We start from the raw sequence: 21,701 nt of genomic DNA, 5'->3' as shown, positions 1-21,701 counted from the left end.
TTATTTTTCAGGTTAAGGTCGTTATCCAAGTTTCCCGGGGCCTCTTCCAAAGTTCGACATTGATTAGGATGTCTAGTGTTCTCCATTTGAAGCTCAAGCATGAAGAAGTGCAAGTTCCTAAAGTCATTGAGCTGTGCATTCAAGCTGTGGGGGCATGATTTCTAGTCTTGATCCCACAAACATGGAGTTTAGAAACTGCAAGGTCCCGTGTTTATCAAGAGCATTAAGTGGAACGTACGAGGAGCATCAGAATGATAGGGAAGAGGGTTCTCCTGCTCCCAAGCGCAGGCACACGCGACCATGGCGCGACCGCGCGGCCTGGTGGCACGGGCCGCCTGTCTGGGTCCCTGTTCCGTACCGAGTTTTGCGCGGCCGCGCTCCCCCTTGTGGTTGGTCGCGCCTGTATGGGTTTATTTGGGAACGATCTAACTAACTTCTCTTAGTTAGTTTTACTATATATAGATTTTCTTTCTATTTTTAGAGGGAGTTCAATTTTTCATAAATTAGAAGAGAATTAGGTTAGATTTTTAGAGAAAGAAACTCTAGATTGTAGAGAGAGAAGTTCTTGATTGTTGATTGATGATTGAAGATTGTTAATTCTAGCATTTCCTCCATTGAATTGAAGCAAGTTTATAAGGATTTCTTTTACTTTAATGCAATTTTTAGCTTATAATTTCAATTGCTTTGTTGATTGTTCAAGTTTGAATTGAATTTAATTTGTGATTGAATTAGTTCTATTGATATGATGATGAAGAAATTATTGATTAGCTTAGTTTTGATCTTAATTTCAATGGATTGTGAGTAGTTCTCTTGCTAGGGGAATGGTGAAGCATGTATGAGTTATGGATTGATGCTAATTGGGGGAAATTGATGGAGTTGATGTTGTGATTAAATTGGTTGATTGATTAAGTGCATGTGTGTGATTAATTGAAGAGTAGCTAACTTTGATTTGTTACACTAGAATGCATTGTAAGCTTGCATTGATACGGAAAATTGATATGTGGCTTGCTTTTGTCGATTGAGTAGGTTTGCAAGGCTCCTAGTTAGAGTCTCTCGTAGTTGGCGCAAGCTTGACCTCTCGGAGATATTCCTACCTTACTGTCTTGATTGCTTAGTTGATTTTCCCTCGCAACACTTAACTTAGTCATCTCCAATCCCAATTAGCTATGTCCATTCCAAGTACATGCAGATCCTAACCCTAGTGCTTGTTAAATTTGATTTCAATTTGATTGTTTGATTGTTTTGAATGCACACACCTCACTTTATTTCTTCGAAATAGCTTAGCTTTGACTTTCGGATTCATTTCCCATTCCTAGTGGTTCGACCCTCGACTTACTCTATGCTTTGTGTAGGAGTGTGTTGAGAGATTATAAATTTTGTTTTGACCAAGGGTAGATTAGTTTTCAATGACCTAGTCTCGCCTTAGGGTCAAAAATGGAGTCGTTGCCGGGGAATGACGTAGATGATTGCTGTTGTTGTTGAGTCTATTTCACCTTAATTTGAAAAATACAAAAATATTTTTCTCTTTAGGCTAAATTTGTAGCCGTGCTATTGATATTTGCTTTGAGTTTTTGTATGCGTAGGATAAGAGGAAGGACTTCAGTGCCATTTGATCTGGAAATCGAGAGAACAATAACAAGGATAAGGGTTGCTAATCGTTCTTTGAGTCCAAGCTCTCCAACATAAGAAATTCATCAAGAAAGAGAAGAAAAGGATAAAGTAAGCATGGGAGATAATCCAAGAGTTGCTTTGAAGGAGTTGGGAACTCCCGGTGCATATAGGTTTGAAACTGTTATTGCATTGCCTACAACACCGACAAATGACTTTGAAATAAGACCGACCATGATCACTTTGATTGAAAGAAGACAATTTAGTGGGGCTAAGATTGAGAGTCCGCTAAACCATCTCAAAGAGTTTGAGAAGTATTGTAATACTATCAAAGTGAAAGGTGTTTCTCAAGAGTTTATTCAGCTCAAGTTGTTCCCCTTCTCTCTCATAGGTCAAGCTTTGGAATGGTTAGACAAAGAGATCAAGCCAAATTCACATAGAACATGGGATGAAGTAACCAAGGAATTCTTGTCTAGGTTCTACCTTCAAAAGAAAACGATGGAGGCAAGGGTTTGATCCAAAGTTTCAAGCAAAAACCTAGTGAGAGCTGGTATGAAGCTTGGGAAAGGTATAAGGAGTATCAAAGAGAATGTCCCCATCATGGCATCCCAACATATCAAATCATTCAAATTTTCTATGAAGGGTTGAGTCCTCAAGGAAAATTGTGTCTTGATGCGGGAGCCGGAGGCCCAATCATGAACAAAACCGAAGAAGAGGTTGTGGACATTATAGAAGATGTGGTGCGCCATTACATGGATTGGCAAGAAGGAGAAACAGAGTCTTCAAGCAAGAATGGATCAACGGTTTACTCGGTGGATCACCTTAATGCCATTAACGACAATCTTTCCTCTCAATTTGCAAGTTTGGGGAAGGGGATGACAACAATCAAGGCCAAGCTTGAGATTTCAAATTCCAATTCACAAGGTTATCCCTCCCGCATTAAAGGGAGAGGTACGTCTTCTAACTTTACACCTCTTTCTACTTCTAATAATATGCCCAATGGATGCTTGTTCTGTGATAATTGTGGGTCTTATGACCATGATACATCTACTTGTTTAAATGGGTTTGAAATTCTTGATGATGGTGAGATTAATGAATGTGAACATGTGAATTTTGTCTTAAACAATAACAATGGTCAAAGGTTTGATGGACCAAGAAACTTTGGAAATAGAAATTCTCACCAACAAGGTTGATTTGATAACTATAACAATGGTAATTATAGGAACCAAGGAAACCAAAATTTCCGAGGCAACTATAATAACCAAAGTTATGGGAATCAAAACCAAGGCCAAGGTTATGGAAATCAAATCCAATCTCAAGGCTTTGGTGGCCAAAACAAAAATTTTAGCAACAATCAAAATCGAGGCAATTGGAACAATCAAAATAGGGAAATTTTCAAAACAATCAAAGGGGACCCCCACCCGGATTTGGTCCAAAATCTCAAGGTGTTGGTAAAAATTCCTATTCTCAATCATCCAAGTCCAATTTGGAGGAGATAATTGAAAATCAAACAAAAATCTTGAACACCTATATGGCGGTGAGTGATAAGAAATTTAATGAGATCATGACACATGACAAAATGCTTGAGACACAAATCACCCAACTAGCAAACACTTTGAAAGATTGTGCTAGTCCCTCTTCATTGCCTTCTCAAGTAGTTGATCAAAAGAAACCCGTTTATTCCATCACCACAAGGAGTGGAAGAGTTCTTGAAGAGAGAGTTTCTAGGGATTGTGAGGAGGACAAGAAGAAGAGTGTTTCAAGTGAGAAAAAAGAGGAAGATGTGTCAAGAGATGTGAGCAAAGAAGAGAGCCATGAGAAAAATCAAGAGGAAGTGAGAAAACCCGACCTTCCATATCCCCAAAAGTTTTTGAGGAACAAACTAGATGAACAATTTGGGAGATTCCTTGAAATGTTGAAGGAGGTCCATCTTTCTATCCCTCTTACCGAAGCCATGACACAAATGCCTAGATATTCCAAGTTCCTTAAGGATATCTTGAGTGGCAAGAGAGATTGTAATGAGATAGATTTGGTGGAGCTTGGTGAGTGTTGTAGTGCTTTGATTCACAATGACCTCCCCGAGAAGATGAAAGATCCGGGTAATTTCTCCATTCCTTGCAAAATTAAGAGAAAGATGTTTGAGAATGCTTTATGTGATTTGGGTGCTAGTGTGAGCATAATGCCCTTCTCGGTCTTCAAGAAGCTAAATCTAGGAGAACTTCTTCCTACCAACATGACTTTGCAATTGGACGATAGGTCCATCAAGTTTCTAAAGGGAAGAGTTGAGGATGTTCCCCAAAAGATAGGTGGTTTTACAATCCCCGTTGATTTCATTGTGCTTGAAATAGAAGAAGATAACCACATTCCTATTATCTTAGGGAGACCGTTCTTAGCTACTTTGGGAGTTTTGATTGATGTTAAGGGAGTCCGTATTACCTTGAGAGTTGGTAACAAGAAAGAGAGTTTTGAGCTAAAACCAATGCATGAGTCCTTATCCCTTGTGAAAGGAATCAAGAGTGATGATTCCCTTCGTTCTTTTGATAATGTGTATGTGATTGATTCTTCATCTAACAATATTCATGATATTTTTGATGATGTACTTGTGAGTTTTGATTGCATGAAAGTTAGTGAAGATAAGAAGGAGCTTCCAAAGGCTATGAACAAAGAGGAGATTGACATTCCTCATTGGTTTGAGCTCTACCCTCGAGAGGAAGAGGAGGATTCCATGGAGGTAGATGGTGTGAAACCGTCTACAAAAAGAATACAAAAGGAAACAAAATCAAGAAGAAAGCAAGAGCTTCGAGGAAGAAGAGGATAAGATTGAAGATGAGAAATGAAAAGATTTTTTTTAATGTGCAAGCTAGTGAATTCTTGTCAAGAAACAATGAGAGGTTGCTTAAAAATGAAAGAGAAGTTGTTCTATCCGCTACCTTTGACAAGGTGGTGATCTTTGACCCTTCGTGATTTGGAGGAAGGTTCAAGCTAAGGACCTTAAGCAAGCGCCTCCCGGGAGGCAACCCGGAGATTTCTAAACTTTTCTTTTGATTTCAATTTTTCTTAATTTCTTTCTTTTAATTTCTTTTCTTTTCTTTCACTTATTTTTATTTTGGATTTATAGGTTGAATTCTTGGAGTTGGATTACATCAAGTGGAACGAGCTATGGAATGGTGTTTCGTGGTTTTTGAAGTGTTTTATATTCAATTTTGTTGAAATTTTGAGGTAAAAGGGGTAAGAATTGTTAGAAAGGTAAGTTAGGAAATTTGGGCTTAAGTTTGAAGAAATTGGAACTTGGTGAGTTCATCGTGGTGCTACCATTATTTGGGGTGTTGAACCCACATTTTTTACATTTAGAAACTGATTATTATGATGGGGTCAAAAATCCGGGAATGATAGTTATCGATGTACCCACGCAAGAACGCACCAAGGAGAAAGGCAAGAGGAGCAGCAGCTGGCGCGGACGCACCTAGCCCGTGCGCGGCCGCGCGTGACATTGGCGCGGCCGCGCTGCCAGGCCGCGCGGCCGCGCACCCCCCTTGTCGTGCCTATCTTTTATTCTTTTTTCTTTCTTTTCCCTCATTTCCCCTTCAGCCTTTTTTCTCATGAACGTAAACCCCTTCGCCCTCATCAAAACCGCACCATACTCTACTCACATTCATCAAATCTTCACTTAAATTCATCCAAATTTCCATCACAAGTCATCCAATCCTCTTACAATTCTTCCATTTAATATCAAATTCATACTACATTTCACCTATAACAACCACTAATCTCTCTCCTCCATTGTTGAAGCTTATTTGGGGTTTATCGTGTGGGTGGAAATTGGTGGCTAAAGATTTCTCTAACTTGCTTCTTGTATAGTATAATCATCTACCCTTACTCTTAATTGCTTTATTATACCATATAACTGCATGTTTTAGTTAAAACATGGGCATGAATAGTAGTAGTATGTATTTTGATGGTTTTGATGTTTGAAATTGGATTTTGGTTGGTTATTGGTGATGTATAAAGAATTTTTATTGCTTACATTGTGCTGTTTGTTGTTTGTGTAGCTTGATTGATCATTATTGTTGAGAACTGTTGTGATCAGATTTTTGGTAATGGTGCTTCGTTGATAATGTTGAGCCTTGGTTCTTGATTTCTTTGTGCTTGGCATATGGTTTGAATGCATTTGGTGGCTTGAATTGGTGGTAATTGTGTGTATTTAGGATTGCTCAACTTTAATAGTGAATTGTTGGTTGTTGGTTGTTGGTTGTTGGTTAAGGAGTTCCATTGAAGCATTCAAGATTGTTGGTTGGAGTTTCTTGGAGTGATTGTGGTGTTTTGAGTTGCTATCTTTGAAAATCATCATGTCTAAACTCATCAAAAGCATCTTTAAGAAACGAAAAACCAATGAAGAACCCGCTCCTTCTCCTACTACCTCACAACAACGTCAACCTACCCCTATCCCCAAACTTAGAATTACCGACCCAATACAAAAAGATGACACTCCAAGCTCAAAGCAAACTCTTCCCTCAAGCCTTCCCGTCACTACTTTCAACCGGACATGATTAAATTGAGGATTGGTGAAGACTTGAGGGAGTTGCTCAACAACCTTCGCATGGGATCTTTTGTAAGCCGGAGCTTCCGTACATATGTTGAACCAACTTTGGAGTTCTTGGCCACGTTTGATCTTGTGGTGATTGAGGGTGGTATGTACCGTGTCTGATTTCAACTCTTCAACATTCAATTTGATCAATCTTTGGAAGAGTTTAATGCGGCTCTAGACTTTGATCCAAATTATGATATTTTGGATCCTGATTTCTTTTTCAACGATGAGTATGACCAGAATTCGTGGTGGCACAATATTACTGGTTGTTGTGACTTTGTGACCCGGTATGCCAAGATTAGTAAGGTATACCAACCATGTCTCCGGGTTCTCCATAGGCTATTGGGATATTCGGTGTTCCCGAAGCAAGAATTAGGAAATATGAGCCAATTGGAACTTTGGATTTTATGGGTAGCTACTTGTGCGGAGTATTGGGGTCGCCTAAACTTGGGGTACACTTTTGCAAGCTATTTCCAAGGGTTGCAAGATAGGGATTCCGGCGAGATCCGTTGTGGGAGCATGGTCACTAGGCTAGTGACCAACCTTGAGCTAGGGCATTATTTGCCATCTTGCACTCCGATGGGGGATGTTGATTCTCTTTACCTCGACGTCAAGCAATTGAATCAAATCCATTTCTTAGCAAAGAATGATGACGACGAGGTATTTGATTGGCTAAGGGACAATGAGCGTTGTTGCTATCTCTCTAACCCTTCCTTGACTTCTCTCCACCGAGAGAATGTAGCAAACATTTGGCATGTCCCCATTAGTCACCTCCCACCCTACTATGATGATGATGAAGAAATAGGTGAAGAAGAATAAGAAGAAGAAGAGTCGCAACAACAACAACAACAACATCAAGAGCAACATCACCAATATGCCAACTCCGACTTAGATGCCCTTAGTGCTCAAATGAAGGGCATGCAAATCTGGATAGAGGGCATGTATGATCAAGATTTTGAGGCCCTCTATACCCATATGAGAGGGATTTTGGAGATGCAACAAGGTATGTTCTCCAACAATAACATTTATATGTTGGGGGTGTTAACCGGGGAGAAATCACTCCCTCGGTTAATTACCCTTACTTTCCACCCCAATATTGTCCTCTACCATCTTTTGGGGGTGATGAGGTACCTACGTACCCATATTGGCAAGGACCCCCAGGGTCCAACACCGAGACTCGCTCATTTCCCGATGAGCACGGTAACTACGATTACCGTGTTCCCGGTGGGAGCGAATATAGGGGTGATCCTAACTACCCCTATGTACACCCCGATCATCCACTACCGCTCGCCTTGCCCGAGCAATTCACTCCCCTTGCCCCTTGGAAACAAGATAAGTTTAAGGGCCATTATGGTTGGACACCTAGTTACACCGGGGGATGGGATCCTCATGGTCCCCCATCCGGGTTTTCCTATGATGGGGATAACAATGATGGCTCCGGGTCGAGTGGTAGTGGTTGGTAGTTCCCTCATTTTTGTGCTATGTGCCTCCATCCCTTGTCTTATGTGTGCTTGCTTTGTATTGTTGGGATGTTGAGATGTATCTTTGTTTAGCTTGGGGGAACGTTTCCTTTTCTTAGGGGTTTTGTCTCGGTGGCCAATTTGTTTTTGAAACTAACCTTGCTTCTCTTGATTCTTTGCATGATGATCTCATTCTTGATCCTACTTTGATGATGTTTGCTCATTCTTGATCTTGTTGTTGTTGTGATCATGATGTGTGTTTTCTCCCTTGAATCCAATCCTCCAATATCCAAATCCCATGAATCTAAATCCCTTGAATCCAAATTTTGTAGTTTAGTATTTTGTTGATTAGTTAGATGTTTAGTTAGTTCTTTAGTTCTTATTTTCTTATTTTTGTTTTCTTCATAGTTTAGTTTTGCTTATTTTTGCTTTTTATTTTCTTTCCTTTTCGTTTTCTTTTCTTTTATTTTGAAGTTACTAAATGTTTTCTTTATCCATAGTTCTATTTTCCATTTTTGTTCTCACATGGCTTTGATGATGATGCTTTGTTTCTTGGAGCTTCATGAGGTGGTTGATTCTTCACCTTACTATTTTAGCATTGCTTGGAAGCCGGTTAGATCTTTCTTATTTCTCTTTATTCTCTTTTATTTTCTTGGATGCATAGTTTAGGATTAGTTTTAGGAAAAGTTGAATTGTTCGAGGATGGATGCTTTTAACACCTAGAGTGTTTGGGATCATTGGCGATGTTGTCATTTGATCACTTGTATGTCGATTGGGAATTACATGTTCTACTTGCATATTCGTTCCATTCTTTATTTTCCTTCTTTTCCTTTATCTATGTTTTTCTTTTCTCTTTTCTTTTCTTTTATTTTTCTTTCTTTTTGTTTTTGGATTTTGGTATGTTTTTGAGGCTTTATTTGTCACCTTTTTGTTTCTCTTTTTAAATTGGACTATATACCACCGATCTTCGCTTTTAAATGAATATCTTCCTAAACGGTATGGGTATGCACGGTTTGAGAATATGCTTGGTTGACTCTAGGATAGGTATATGCTAAGGTAGCATGTTCTAGAACTAGGAGGATCATGAAACCGGATTCTACTTGTTAGTGGCATGTTGGTAGTTGCTTCCTATGGTCGATTTGACACCTATAATGAGTTTTTGCTACATCCATGTGAGGTTCTTCATTTTTCAAGCCTTCTACATATCTTGCATGAGTGGCATGGATCCTTGACTATTGCGGACCTAATCTTGAATCTTGAATCATAATTCTCAAACATGAGACCAAACCATCTAGGGAGGACAAAGGCATCTTTTCAGGGTGGTAATTTTTCTTTTTCTAGGTTTAATCTTCTTTATTTTAGTTATTTGGGTTTACAGTTGCCCTCTTACTAACCATTTGAGCCTTTTCCCTTCTTTTCAAGCCACATGTTTAGAATTTTGAGCCTTTTGTTTCTTTTTGTTCCATTTTTGGTTTTTGTGAAGCAATTGGTCATGTTTGTGGAGTTTGTGGTTTATAAGTATGGACATTGGTTCTATTTGTAAGCAAGCTTGTGATTTGTGTATATTTTGTGAATAATGGCAAATGTATGTTAGAAAAAGCCGTCCAAAGTTAAAAAAAGGCAAGGACATAATAATGCAAAGTTTTAAAAGTTGTCCAAAGTTAAAAGAGGCGAGGACAATTGCTTTGAATTTTTGGATAAAGAAAAAAAGTTGAAAACGAGAAAAATCAAAATATTTTAATGAGATTCTTTTCCCCTTTTCAAGCACTGAGGACAATGCTTCCTTTAAGCTTGGGGGAGAAGCGTTTACGCTTTTTGTAAATATGATTGTGATTATGGCTTTGAATAAGCTTGTGGGAGTTAGTTTGTTTTTGTTTGGTGACTACTTGATTGTGATTCCAAGAAAGGGCCCGTTCTTTGCTTCACTATTAGGGATACTACCAAATTTTAAAATTTTAGCCTACCCCTAACCCTTTTTGCCCTTACGTTACAACCATGGGAAAGACCTATCGACCTAGAGGTTGAGTCAAATTTCGAGTTAGGGCATTATGAGTTAAAGCCTAAAGAAAGGGGATGCATAGTCAAGACGTCGTGTAGCCCAAAAGTGTTACTTTTCCGGCTCCTTCGAGGAGCTATTGAGATGCTCATTAGAGGGAGATTTGAGACTATAAGGAGAACGCGGTAAGATTGAATGGGATGAAGGTGAATTGTGATAACTAGTTCTCTATGCTTAGCATACTCTATGTTTCAATCAACCTCGGATATCTTGAAATGTGCATACCTCTATTGCTTAAGAAAGATGTTTATTCATTTGAAATGTGATCATTTTGTAAAGTCCAATTCGTAAAGGTTTCAATTTTGTTTTTCTTTCTTTTACTTTTCTTTTGGTGGTTTGCCTCATGTATGTTGGTGGAGAGTTATAGGTTAAGCTCTTAGGAAACCTTTACGAGACCTCACTCGTCCTCATAGGCGACTTTGGGGTTTAAAGGGCTTGTTGTAGCTAAAAACAACCGTGATTCCTACGAAAGTGAGTCTTAGTGTATATTCTTGTCTTATGTTTTTCTTTTTCTTTTTGAACAAGTTTTTCATCCTTATTCTTTCTTAATTTGTTTTGCTCAAGGATGAGCAAAAGTTTAGCTTGGGGGAATTTGATGAGTGTCATTTATGGCACTCATTTGATTCTTTTTAGGGTGAATTTCATGTTATTCTATAGCTCTTTTACTTAGCTTTTCCTTAATTTTACTCTTAATTTCTTTTAGTTTGCATTTTCTTAGTTTGATTTCTTTCTTTATGCATTTCTTGGTTTATTTTGTTATTTTCTTTTTCATTTGCTTGTTTTCCTTTATTTTTCAGGTTAAGGTCGCTATCAAAGTTTCCCGAGGCCTCTTCCCAAGTTCGACATTGATTAAGATGTCTAGTGTTCTCCATTTGAAGCTCAAACATGAAGAAGTGCAAGTTCCTAAAGTCCTTGAGCTGTGCATTCAAGCCGTGGGGGCATGATTTCTAGTCTTGAACCCGCAAACATGGAGTTTATTAACTGCAAGGTCCCGTGTTTATGAAGAGCATTAAGTGGAACGCACAAGGAGCATCGAAATGATAGGGAAGAGGGCTCCCCTACTCCCAGGCACAGGCGCGCGCGATCATGGCGTGACCGCGCGGCCTGGTGGCGCGGGCGTGCCTCCCTCTGGCGTGGTAGCGCCTGTTTGGGACCCTGTTCCGTACCCAGTTTTGCGCGGCCGCGCTCCCCCTTATGGTTGGTCGCGCCTGTATGGGTTTATTTGGGGACGATCTAACTAACTTCTCTTAGTTAGTTTTACTATATATAGATTTTCTTTCTATTTTTAGAGGGAGTTCAATTTTTCATAAATTAGAAGAGAATTAAGTTAGATTTTTAAAGAGAGAAACTCTAGATTGTAAAGAGATAAGTTCTTGATTGTTGATTAATGATTAAAGATTGTTAATTCTAGCATTTCCTCCATTGAATTGAAGCAAGTTTGTAAGGATTTCTTTTACTTTAATGAAATTTTTAGCTTATCATTTCAATTGCTTTGTTGATTGTTCAAGATTGAATTGAATTTGTGATTGAATTAGTTCTATTGATATGACGATGATGAAATTGTTGATTAGCTTAGTTTTGATCTTAATTTCAATGGATTGTGAGTAGTTCTCTTGCTAAGGGAATGGTGAAGCATGTATGAGTGATGGATTGATGCTAATTGGGGGAAATTGATGGAGTTGATGTTGTGATTAAATTGGTTGATTGATTAAGTGCATGTGTGTGATTAATTGAAGAGTAGCTAACTTTGATTTGTTACACTAGAATGCATTGTAAGCTTGCATTGATACGGAAAATTGATATGTGGCTTGCTTTTGTCGATTGAGTAGGTTTGCAAGGCTCCTAGTTAGAGTCTCTCATAGTTGGCGCTAGCTTGACCTCTCGGATATTAGCCTACCTTACTCTCTTGATTGCTTAGTTGATTTTCCCTCGCAACACTTAACTTAGTCATCTCCAATTCCAATTAGTTATGTCCATTCCGAGTACATGTGGATCCTAACCCTAGTGCTTGTTAAATTTGATTTTAATTTGATTGTTTGATTGTTTTGAATACACACACCTCACTTTATTACTTCGAAATAGCTTAGCTTTGACTTTAGCATTCATTTCCCATTCCTAGTGGTTCGACCCTCGACTTAATCTATGTTTTGTGTAGGGGTGTGCTGAGAGATTATAAATTTTTTTTTTGACCAAGGGTAGATTAGTTTTCAACGACCTAGTCTCGCCTTAGGGTCAGTCGAACCTTTGGAGTTCGACCACTGCTGCAAAACTGACAAAATCAGGTTTGAAACTTCCTAAATGGTTCGGCCGAACTTCTTTGGTTCGGCCGAACCTCTTCAATTCTTCTTGTCTTCAAGTGTGATGATGGTTAGTCCCGAAAGGTGACCTTCAAGGAGCTTGGCCCGACTTCGTGTCACGACACGTGACACGTCTTCCACTTCTTCCACTAAGTTCCATGCACCCGTGTCAAAGCCCTCCTCTTCACAAGTAATTGCCCTCAATTCCGGATCATCATCACCAATATCAACTTCAAAAATAAAAGGAGCAAGATACCCAACATTAAAGGTAGCATAAACTCCAAAGTCTCCCGGTAGTTTGAGTTTGTAAGCATTAGGTCCAACTCTCTCCACAACTTCAAAAGGGCCTTCGGATCTTGGCATGAGCTTTTTCTTTCTCTTAGCCAGTAATCTTTCCTTCCGAAGATGGAGCCACACAAGATCACCTACATTGAATTCCCTTGGCTTCTTGAATTTGTTTGCCCTTGCCTTGTAACTCTCACTTGCCTTCTCAATTCTCTTCTTGACACCTTCGTGAAGTTTTTTTTTATCGTTTCAACTCTACCTTTTTCCTCAAAGCTCAACTCCTCTTGAGGGATACTAGGAAACAAGTCAAGTGGTAGGCGGGGATTGAAACCATACACTACTTGATGCGAGAGCATGGACACTACTTTTGGGCCAAATTGACTATTGTTGACTTGATCAAGATCGGAAAATATTTGAGCTTAATTTGAATTATTTAGATAATTTTCCTCGTGTGCGTGATGTGACTTAGGTTGTATTTATTTAGTCACCATCTTGTAATTAACCCTAGCCTTTTATTTTGTATGGTTTAGATTTAATGAGGTTTGGGGTTTTATTTCATGTACCAGTGCCTCCCTATAAAAGGAGTTACTTTATGATGTAATAGAATAGACTTGTTTTGAATATTGAAATTATGATAGTTTTTCTCTTCTTTGAGTTCTTTGTGATCTCTCCTTTGTGGTAAAATCTCAATCTTTATCAAACTTTGTGGTTGATTAGATTGAAACCCTTGTTTCTCTAGACTATGTGACTAGTGAATCAAGTTATTTTGCTAAATAATCTTACTTTGTGTTGATTATTTTAGCTTAGATCTTTATCCAAGATCATATCTTTATTTTTCTTGCATTTCAAAAATTCACCAAAATTCCTCAAAAATAGATCTTTGTTCTTCTTTTCATATCACTACTTCAAATGGTGTTTTCCCGGTAGCTATGCGATGAGAACGGTTGTAAGCCCCAACTTGAGGAAGCTTAAGATCCCAATCTTTCATGTGTTTGCTAATGATAGCTTGGGGAACGGTGGACATGGTACGATTAGTTACCTCGGTTTGGCCGTCGGTTTGAGGGTGACTAGAAGTACTAAACAAGAGCTTGGTTCCCACTAACTTCACAAAATCTTCCAAAAGTAGCTCAAAAACTTAGGATCTCGGTCCGACACAATAATTTTTTTGAATTCCATGAAGCTTCACCACTTCTCTAAAGAACAAAGTAGCCACATGAGAAGTTTCATCGGTCTTGTGGCAAGTAATGAAGTGAGCCATCTTGCTAAAACAATCAACCACAACAAACACGGAATCATTTTGCCTTTGAGTGCGAGGGAGAGAAACCACAAAATCCATACTAAGATCATCCCAAGGGTGACTAGGGACCGGAAGAGAAGAGTAGAGTCCTTCACGAAATTGACTCTTAGCCTTGTGACAAGCCCCACAACGAGCTATCACATCTTGCACATCATTAAACATCTTGGTCCAATAAAAATTTTCTTGAAGAATGTCATATGTTTTTGCAACCCCAAAGTGTCCGGCTAGTCCTCCTTGATGAGCTTATTTAACAAGCAACCGTCGATGAGAGCATTTCGGAACACAAATCTTGTTTCTCTTGAAAATGAAACCCTCTTGCACCATGAAAGAGCCATCGACCCCTTCCTCACACTTCTTCATCAATCCACCAAAATCCTCATCATCGCTATACAACTCTTTAAGAAACTCAAACCCTAAAAACTTCGCAACAAGAATAGTGATCATACAATGCCTCCTAGGATGTGCATCGGCGACAACATTGTTCTTCCCTTCCTTGTACTTAGAAGAGAAAGGGAATTATTGGAGGAATTCAACCCATTTTGCATGCCTTGCATTGAGTTTATAAGAACCACTAATATACTTGAGATATTCATGATCGGAGTGTAGCACAAATGGTCTAGGCCTCAAGTAATGTGACAAATGATCTAGAGCCCTCACAATAGCATATAATTCCTTATCATAGGTACTATATCTCATTCTTTCTCCACCAAGCTTATCACTAAAATAAGCAACCGGTCTCCCTCCTTGCACAAGAACCGCTCCAACTCCAACCCCACTGGCATCACATTCAACTTCAAAGGGTTGATCAAAATTTGGAAGAGCTAAGATTGGAGCCTCCCACAACTTCTTCTTGAGGGTCTCAAAATCCCTTTGAGCCGATGGAGTCCACTCAAAAGTACCCTTCTTCATGCATTCGGTCACCGGGGCCAAAATAGTGCTAAAATTCTTCACAAACCTTTGATAGAAGGAAGCTAGACCATGGAAACTCCTAACTTGAGTAAGAGTAGTAGGAGTAGGCCAAGATTGAATGGCCCTCCACTTTACTACGGTCCATTGAGATCCCTACATTCAAAGTCACATAACCAAGAAAAACAATACTATCCACCATAAAAGTACACTTTTCCAACTTGGAAAAAAGCCACCTACTTCTCAATGTTTCAAATACTTTCCTCAAATGTTTAACATGATCAAGTAAACATTTGCTATGACACAAGTATGTCATCAAAATAAACAACAACAAATTTACCAATGAAGGGGCGAAGTACCTCGTTCATGAGCCTCATGAAAGTGCTAGGAGCATTAGAGAGCCCAAATGGCATAACTAGCCACTCATACAAGCCTTGCTTTGTCTTGAAAGCGGTCTTCCACTCATCTCTTTCACGCATGCGAATTTGATGGTACCCCATCCTCAAGTCAATCTTCGAAAACACCTTGGAACCATGTAACTCATCAAGCATATCTAGTCGGGGAATAGGGAAGCGATACTTGATGGTGATGTTATTGATGGCCCTACTATCAACACACATCCTCCATGTACCATCTTTTTTCGGAACTAAAAGAGCCAAAACCTAACAAGGGCTAAGGTATTTCCTTACAAATCCTCTTTCAATCAACTCACCAACTTGTCTTTGAAGCTCTCTTGCTTCATCGGGGGTACACCTATAAGTCGTTCTATTAGGGAGTTGTGATCCGAGAATAAGATCGATTTGATGCTCAATTCCCCTAATAGGTGGCAAATCGGGTGGGAGATCATCGGGAAAAATATCATGGTACTCAACCAATACTTCTTTTACAAGGGGGTGGATTTGGTTCTCTCGCTCACCCTCTTGTGTTTCCCTAAGAAGACAAATAAAGATAAGGTGTCCTGGATTTATCTTCTTTCCCATCTCATTTTCCCCAATGAGAAGGTTCTCTTTGATTGTGTTTCCCGTACCCAAAGGTTCTTTGTGTTTTATGGAGGGGGACAAGGGGTTGAGTACAATCTTCTTCTTATTCGCCATGAATGAATAAGTGTTCTTTCTTCCATCATGCATTAAATCTCTATCAAATTGCCAAGGTCTACCAAGAAATACATGACAAGCATCCATAGGCAATACATCACAAATCACCTCATCTTTATATAGCTTGCTAATTGAGAAACAAAGAAGAGTTTGTTTCGTGACCTTCATCTCATTGTGATTGTTAATCCATTGAAACTTGTACCGACTAAGATGATCGGTAGTTTCAACATTGAGCTTGCTCACCAACGTTGTTGAAGCCACATTATTGCAAGAGCCACTATCAATGATAAGGTTGAAAACTCAATCCTTGATGGTGCAACGAGTTTGGAAGATGTTTTCCCTTTGCTCTTCCGCCAAAGGGGTAAAAATGGAGTGAAGTGCCCTCCTCACAACAAGGATTTGACCATCATCGGCTTCAACTAGAATCTCATCCTCTTCATCATATATAGGGTCTCCAAAATCCCTCTTCTCATCTTCGTATTCCTCATCATCCATTTCACGAATCATCATAGCTCTACTATTTGGACACTCATTAGAAAAATGTCCATAACCTCTACACTTGTAGCAAGTCTTCTGATTGCTCGTCTTGTTGTGATCATCTTTGCTAGAAGAGTGCATAGGAGCCTTGCCTTTGTCATCCTTGGCAATGGGATTTCTTGTCTCACCCTTTGGAGCAAAAGAGCTCTTGAAGTTAGGCTTAGTACACCCACTAGCACTACTCACCTTGTCGTACTTCTCAAACTTCAAAGCCTTTTGCACCACTTGATCAAAACTTCCATGGGCATGCACATCAAACTTTTGCCCAAGATTTCTTTTAAGACCACCAATATACCTTGAAATATTATGCTCCAATGCTTCTTCAATTCCACTCATGATAGAAAGTTTCTCAAACTCCCTATTATACTTCTCTACCGACATAGTTCCTTGCTTAAGAGAGTTCAATTTAAGAAAAGCATCTTGCAAATAATATTTAGGCACTGTAGACACCCATTTGTGTCTCCCAAAAACCAAACCCAATGATGAGTACCTTTCACGTCGAATCATAATCGAATGAAGTGAAAGTGTGGAAAGTCTAGTGTTGCAGTTAGTTTTATTTCTTTTCTTTCTCTCTATTTTTGAAAACCTATTTTAAGGAAAAGCCAATCCAGTTTGGTTTGTTCCATGGAAAGGGTCCAATAACGGTGTAGTTGGGTCAGGTTTGAAAAGAGCTTTCCAACGATATATTATAAGCCCAATTCCGATGAATAATGAGGAAGTTATGGCCAAATTACTAAACTGGGCCCGGATTGATCTTTATATGCGGCCCAATTATCTAGAGGAGGGCCTATTATTAATTTATCATTCCTAATTTAATTAGCATTGATAAATTGACTTTAATTGACTTTTAAGAGTTTTAATTAGAATAAAAGAAGTGTTTTAAGGAAAATACAATTTTGCCCTCTCGTACGCTTAAAATTTTATCAAGATAAGAAAATGCGTCGAAAATCATTTGCAGCGCCATACGACAAGTCTGTCTCCTGGCAACAGACCTGGCGTCTGGCAACACACGCAGCATCTGGCGATAGGCGCGTGTTTGGCGCTGCAGTCGTGTTTTATTCTTTTCGAAACTCTGATTCGTTTTTTATCGTATCCGGCTGATTTTCTCTATAAATAGCCTCCTAAAACCTCCGTTTTCAATTACCAACTCTCATCAAGAAATTCTTGATTACTCTCTCTCTCTTTTCTAAACTATCTTTTTACAAACACGATACCGCATTCCCAAGATCTAGACACACCTAGCCAAGTTCGAAGTTGTCTTCGCACTAGACATGAAAGGTTTTAATTTCTGAGGATTTGATCCTAAATATCTATTTCAATTATTTAGTTTAATTGATTTTATTTTCTTTGAAGTTACTAACGAGTGTATTTTGTTATTAGAATGAGGTACGAGGCATCCAAGTAAGTGCTTTAATTGTTTGCATTGTTATTATGATATAGAAATCATGTCTAGGTTGTTATTATGATTCCTAGTGTCATGTTAGGGTCTTTTGATCTTCCTAGTATCATGTTTAGGAAAAAGGTTATAATATCAGATAAGCTTATTATGCTTTAACATGATTAAGATTATTTTTATTATCATGATTATTATTATTATTATGATTATTATGTTACTTGATCTATATTGTTATTGCTTGATCATGCCTTTTATGCATGTTTAAAGGCAATTTGTACTTGTAATCACGCTTAATAAGATAATTAATAATCTTGTTTAGAGTAATATGATTATAATTCAAGTGATCGCCAATAATAGTTTTGTTTGTGCATTAACATTTAACAAACATAGATAAACAGGTTTAGGGTTAAACATATTGATTGCATGTTAGTCAGAAAGCGCACGTGAATACGATCAGAATAAAGTAGAGGCCTATTATTAGGGCAGGTTCAATCTCTTTTAGGTTGGATTTGTACCTTCATCCCCGAACTTCCAGTCATGGTTCCAGACCTATTGGACTAAACGATCTCTTGGATCGTTAAAGGGTGTAACCTTCACCTCGTGAATGGTTTACAAGTTCCTAAAACTTGTTGGCGTCTCTTTTGCTCTAGCTTCCTTCCCTTTGGACGCCACCATGCTTTAGTGTATGATCACAGTGGGGTTCAAGTTTGGGGTAATGCTTGAAATATTCCCTACAGTTTTGGCGACTCCACTAGGGAGGATTTCTATTTTAATTCCTGAAATTTATTTCGGCAATGATTTAGAATGAGTAGATGAGACTAGAAACATTCTAAGTATTTCATGTACGTAATTCTTATTAACATTATTGTTATATGCATAAAAAAGATCTCTTTGGAAAGACCATCTGTAATGAGTTAAAAACATCGGATTTTTACACGTAGGAAATATGAGTAATATCTTATACAACTAGCATCGAAATAATGCTGCGCGATACTGGAAAATTTTATCGAGCACAGAAAGCTGTTGAGACATGTAGGAACTAGCGTCAAAAACAGAGTCTGTCGCCAACGAAATGGCTCTTTCTCAAGGCGACACTCCTGTCGCCAGGCGACAGAGCCATATTGTGGCGACGACCTCTGTTTGCTGGCGCCAAGTTCTTCCAATACCGAGCCTGAAGTATGCGTTCTAATTTTGACCAGTTTTTTAGCACTGTTTGCTCGATCCTACTTCCTGATTGAGTTTTTCTCACTTTTCTGTAACCCATATGTGTTCTACGTATGGACATAACCCTCTGGGAATTAATGCTCCATCTACCTGATTGAACGCTCTGTGCAACAAAAGGTACATCCGAGAATGTTGAATTCACCAAACCATGGAAGCGAGTTTTTAACTCGCGATGTCCCATCCACTCGTGCCAACCCTTTAAAAGGTAAGGCTTCCGCGCGGTGCATCCGGACAATTTACCATGGACCCTCTTTAACTAACCCATATCCCGAACTTTAGAGAACTACATCCATGGTTAGGTTGCAAACTCATTGCATCATATTGTGCCTGCTTGCCTAATTGTGCATTATTTGTTGTGCATACTCTATGTGTTCTTTCCTAACCGTTTGTTTGACTTGTGTTTAAGACAAAAATAAACTGATTAATGACTAAAAGGACTTTGCTTAATTAATTAATTAGTTTGAGTAATTACAGTTTAATAATTTAATCGAAATTGACTTAGTACGACTTTAAGCATGTCCCGTAGAGTTAAAATACTGAAAGCAGTCCCAGATTAACGCTCCAGCAATGGCACCATGATTTGGACTGCAGCGCCACACTATGTTGTGCAAAGCCTAGCGGCAGCTCTGTCGTCTGGCGCTGCACTGCAAAGTGCGGCGACAGTTCAGAATTTTGCTCGAGTCATAACTATGAGTCTAATCGAACAGTTTGCTAATCAGTTCGATTATTTTTTTAATCACAGTACCTTTGTTAAGTCCTTAATTGAGTCCGTTCGTATAGTCTGGCCACATGGTCTTATACAAGAGTCTTAACATGTCACATACACTCACCAGTCATAGCACACACTTTGTATATGTCACCATGACCATGTCTTAGATTCATGCATGAGTTGGTTTTTTCCGTCATTTGAGTTGGGTCCTCTTTATTCCTAAATTCTTCTATATATCCCCATCTACATGATTCTCCATATCACCATATTCATTCTTCTAACCCTCTTTCATCCATTGCATGTTGAATAGAGTTTGAGTCAAATAATTAACAATGAATATCCCTAATTTCCCTTTCCACAGTACTTGGTCAAGAAAAGAAGGGCGATTAATCAAAGGCAACACCTTCATTCAAGTTCAACTTTTTGATAAACTAGTGAGTCAGAAGAGGAAAGCTAAAAAAATAATGGCAACTCAGGAAGAAGTCAACAACTTGGGAATCAATTGGCTGATGTGACTGAGGTGTTGAAGGCTTTAACCCTTCAAATCAATGACCCTGTGAAGCAACAACAGATTGACCTCATGTAAGAAAGCTTGAGCAAGCTATCTAGTGACTACAAGTTCCAGGGCATCAGTTCGCAAGGGGTCTAGATGGACAAGGAGCTTCTTCTGCAGAAGTTCAATGCCACTGACATCCCTAAATTCAAGGCAACAGATAATCCTTATCTTCACTTAAGAGCCTTTGAAACTATAATGAACATTAAGGGAATTGATAGGAAAGTCTTTCATTACTTGTTTTCCTTATCTCTTGAAACCGTTTGCCAACAATGGTTCTTCTCCCTTGACAAAGAGAAGACCTCTATCTGGGAATCGATAGTATACACTTTCATCGATAGGTATAAATGCAATATTCAAGTCGAAACTGATTATAGACAACTTGAGATGCTAAGAAAAAATGAGAATGAAGGCTTTACCTCTTTCTTCAATAAGTGGAGGGAAACTTCCGCTAAAATGATTGAGGTGCCCTCCGAAAAAGAATCTGTGAGGATATTCATCAAAAATTTACAAGAAAAGTATTCAAAGCACTTAAAATATCAGCACAACTTGAATACTTTCAAAGCCGTCTATGACATATGTATCGAGATCGAAGATGACCTCGCAAAGAAAAAAGCTACTAACAATAGTAACCACAGTGGCTGGAAAGGAAAGAAGAACGACAATCCTTCTTCTTCTGAAAACGCCCACTCTAGTAACAATGTTAGTACCATTAATCTCAGTGAAGTTTTAGCTATGGATAACCAAGGATCTAAGAAGCAACTAAGGAAAGACTTCACCCCCATTGGGATGAGCTACGATACTGCCTTTGATCGACTCCATTCCAAGGGACTCATTAATCCCATTGGACCTATTCAAGATCCCGCACCTGAAAAGAGATTGCCTAGTTGGAATCCATATGCACATTGCAAATATCATCAAGGTAGGGGTCATACTACTGAGAGCTGTTGGAAGCTAAAGGAGGCTATTCAAAATTTGATCGATAATGACAAGCTTCCCATGCCTCCAGCTAGCAAGAAGAGTGAATGATGATGAAGCAAACGACACAAGACAAGAGGCGACCTTCAACGACAAGATTTTGTGACCTCCTTTTTTTCTATTTCTTTTATTTACCCTTTCCCCAATAAGTCTAGCATAGGCATTTTTTTTATTCTCCTTAATTTATTTTGTATGAACATTATTTCTTCTCCCTTAAATAAAATGAGCATTTACTTTCTTGCATATGATCATTTCATTACATTGCATCAAAAAAAAAATCCATGTCAAACTGAGCACAAGGTATACCAATGATTTGAGGCACCCCTTGTAGCCACATCATATCACCTTTCACCCTTCAAATATGCAATTCTTTTTTGGTAAACCACTTTGAGCCTCGTCTAACGATAGACCTTTCATTTTTCAACCCATATCTACCTAACCTTGGGATGGGATGGTGTGCAACTTATGCAATTTTCAATTTCATAAAAAGCTTGAGTGACTTCAAAAGATTAAAATAGCAAAAAATAAGCAAAAAAAATAAATAAAAGTGTACAAAAGGGAAAGTGTTACAATGTCTTTGACATGAACATGTCTTCGATATGAACACGTCTCATATTGCGTTTCTTATTGAGTGCTCGGTACCGTGCCTGAGAAGCATGAATGCCAAGTGAGTGATAGACCGCATGATCGAGATTGCCCACACTTATAAAAATAAA

At 38.7% G+C, this 21,701-nt stretch overlaps 1 protein-coding gene across 1 annotated transcript; it reads left to right on the top strand.

Moving 5' to 3' along the window:
* Positions 1 to 3,139: 3,139 nt before the first annotated feature.
* LOC110703747 lies at positions 3,140 to 4,426 on the top strand. The gene has a single exon (XM_021881532.1). The coding sequence runs from the start codon at positions 3,140 to 3,142 to the stop codon at positions 4,424 to 4,426; it is 1,287 nt and encodes a 428-aa protein (XP_021737224.1).
* Positions 4,427 to 21,701: the final 17,275 nt, after the last annotated feature.

Source organism: Chenopodium quinoa, unplaced genomic scaffold (assembly GCF_001683475.1).
Source record: "Chenopodium quinoa cultivar QQ74 unplaced genomic scaffold, ASM168347v1, whole genome shotgun sequence".
In the NCBI taxonomy this organism is placed as follows: domain Eukaryota; kingdom Viridiplantae; phylum Streptophyta; class Magnoliopsida; order Caryophyllales; family Amaranthaceae; genus Chenopodium; species Chenopodium quinoa.
The sequence above is the reverse complement of the archived record's forward strand: the minus strand, read 5'-3'. Positions and strand labels throughout refer to the sequence as shown.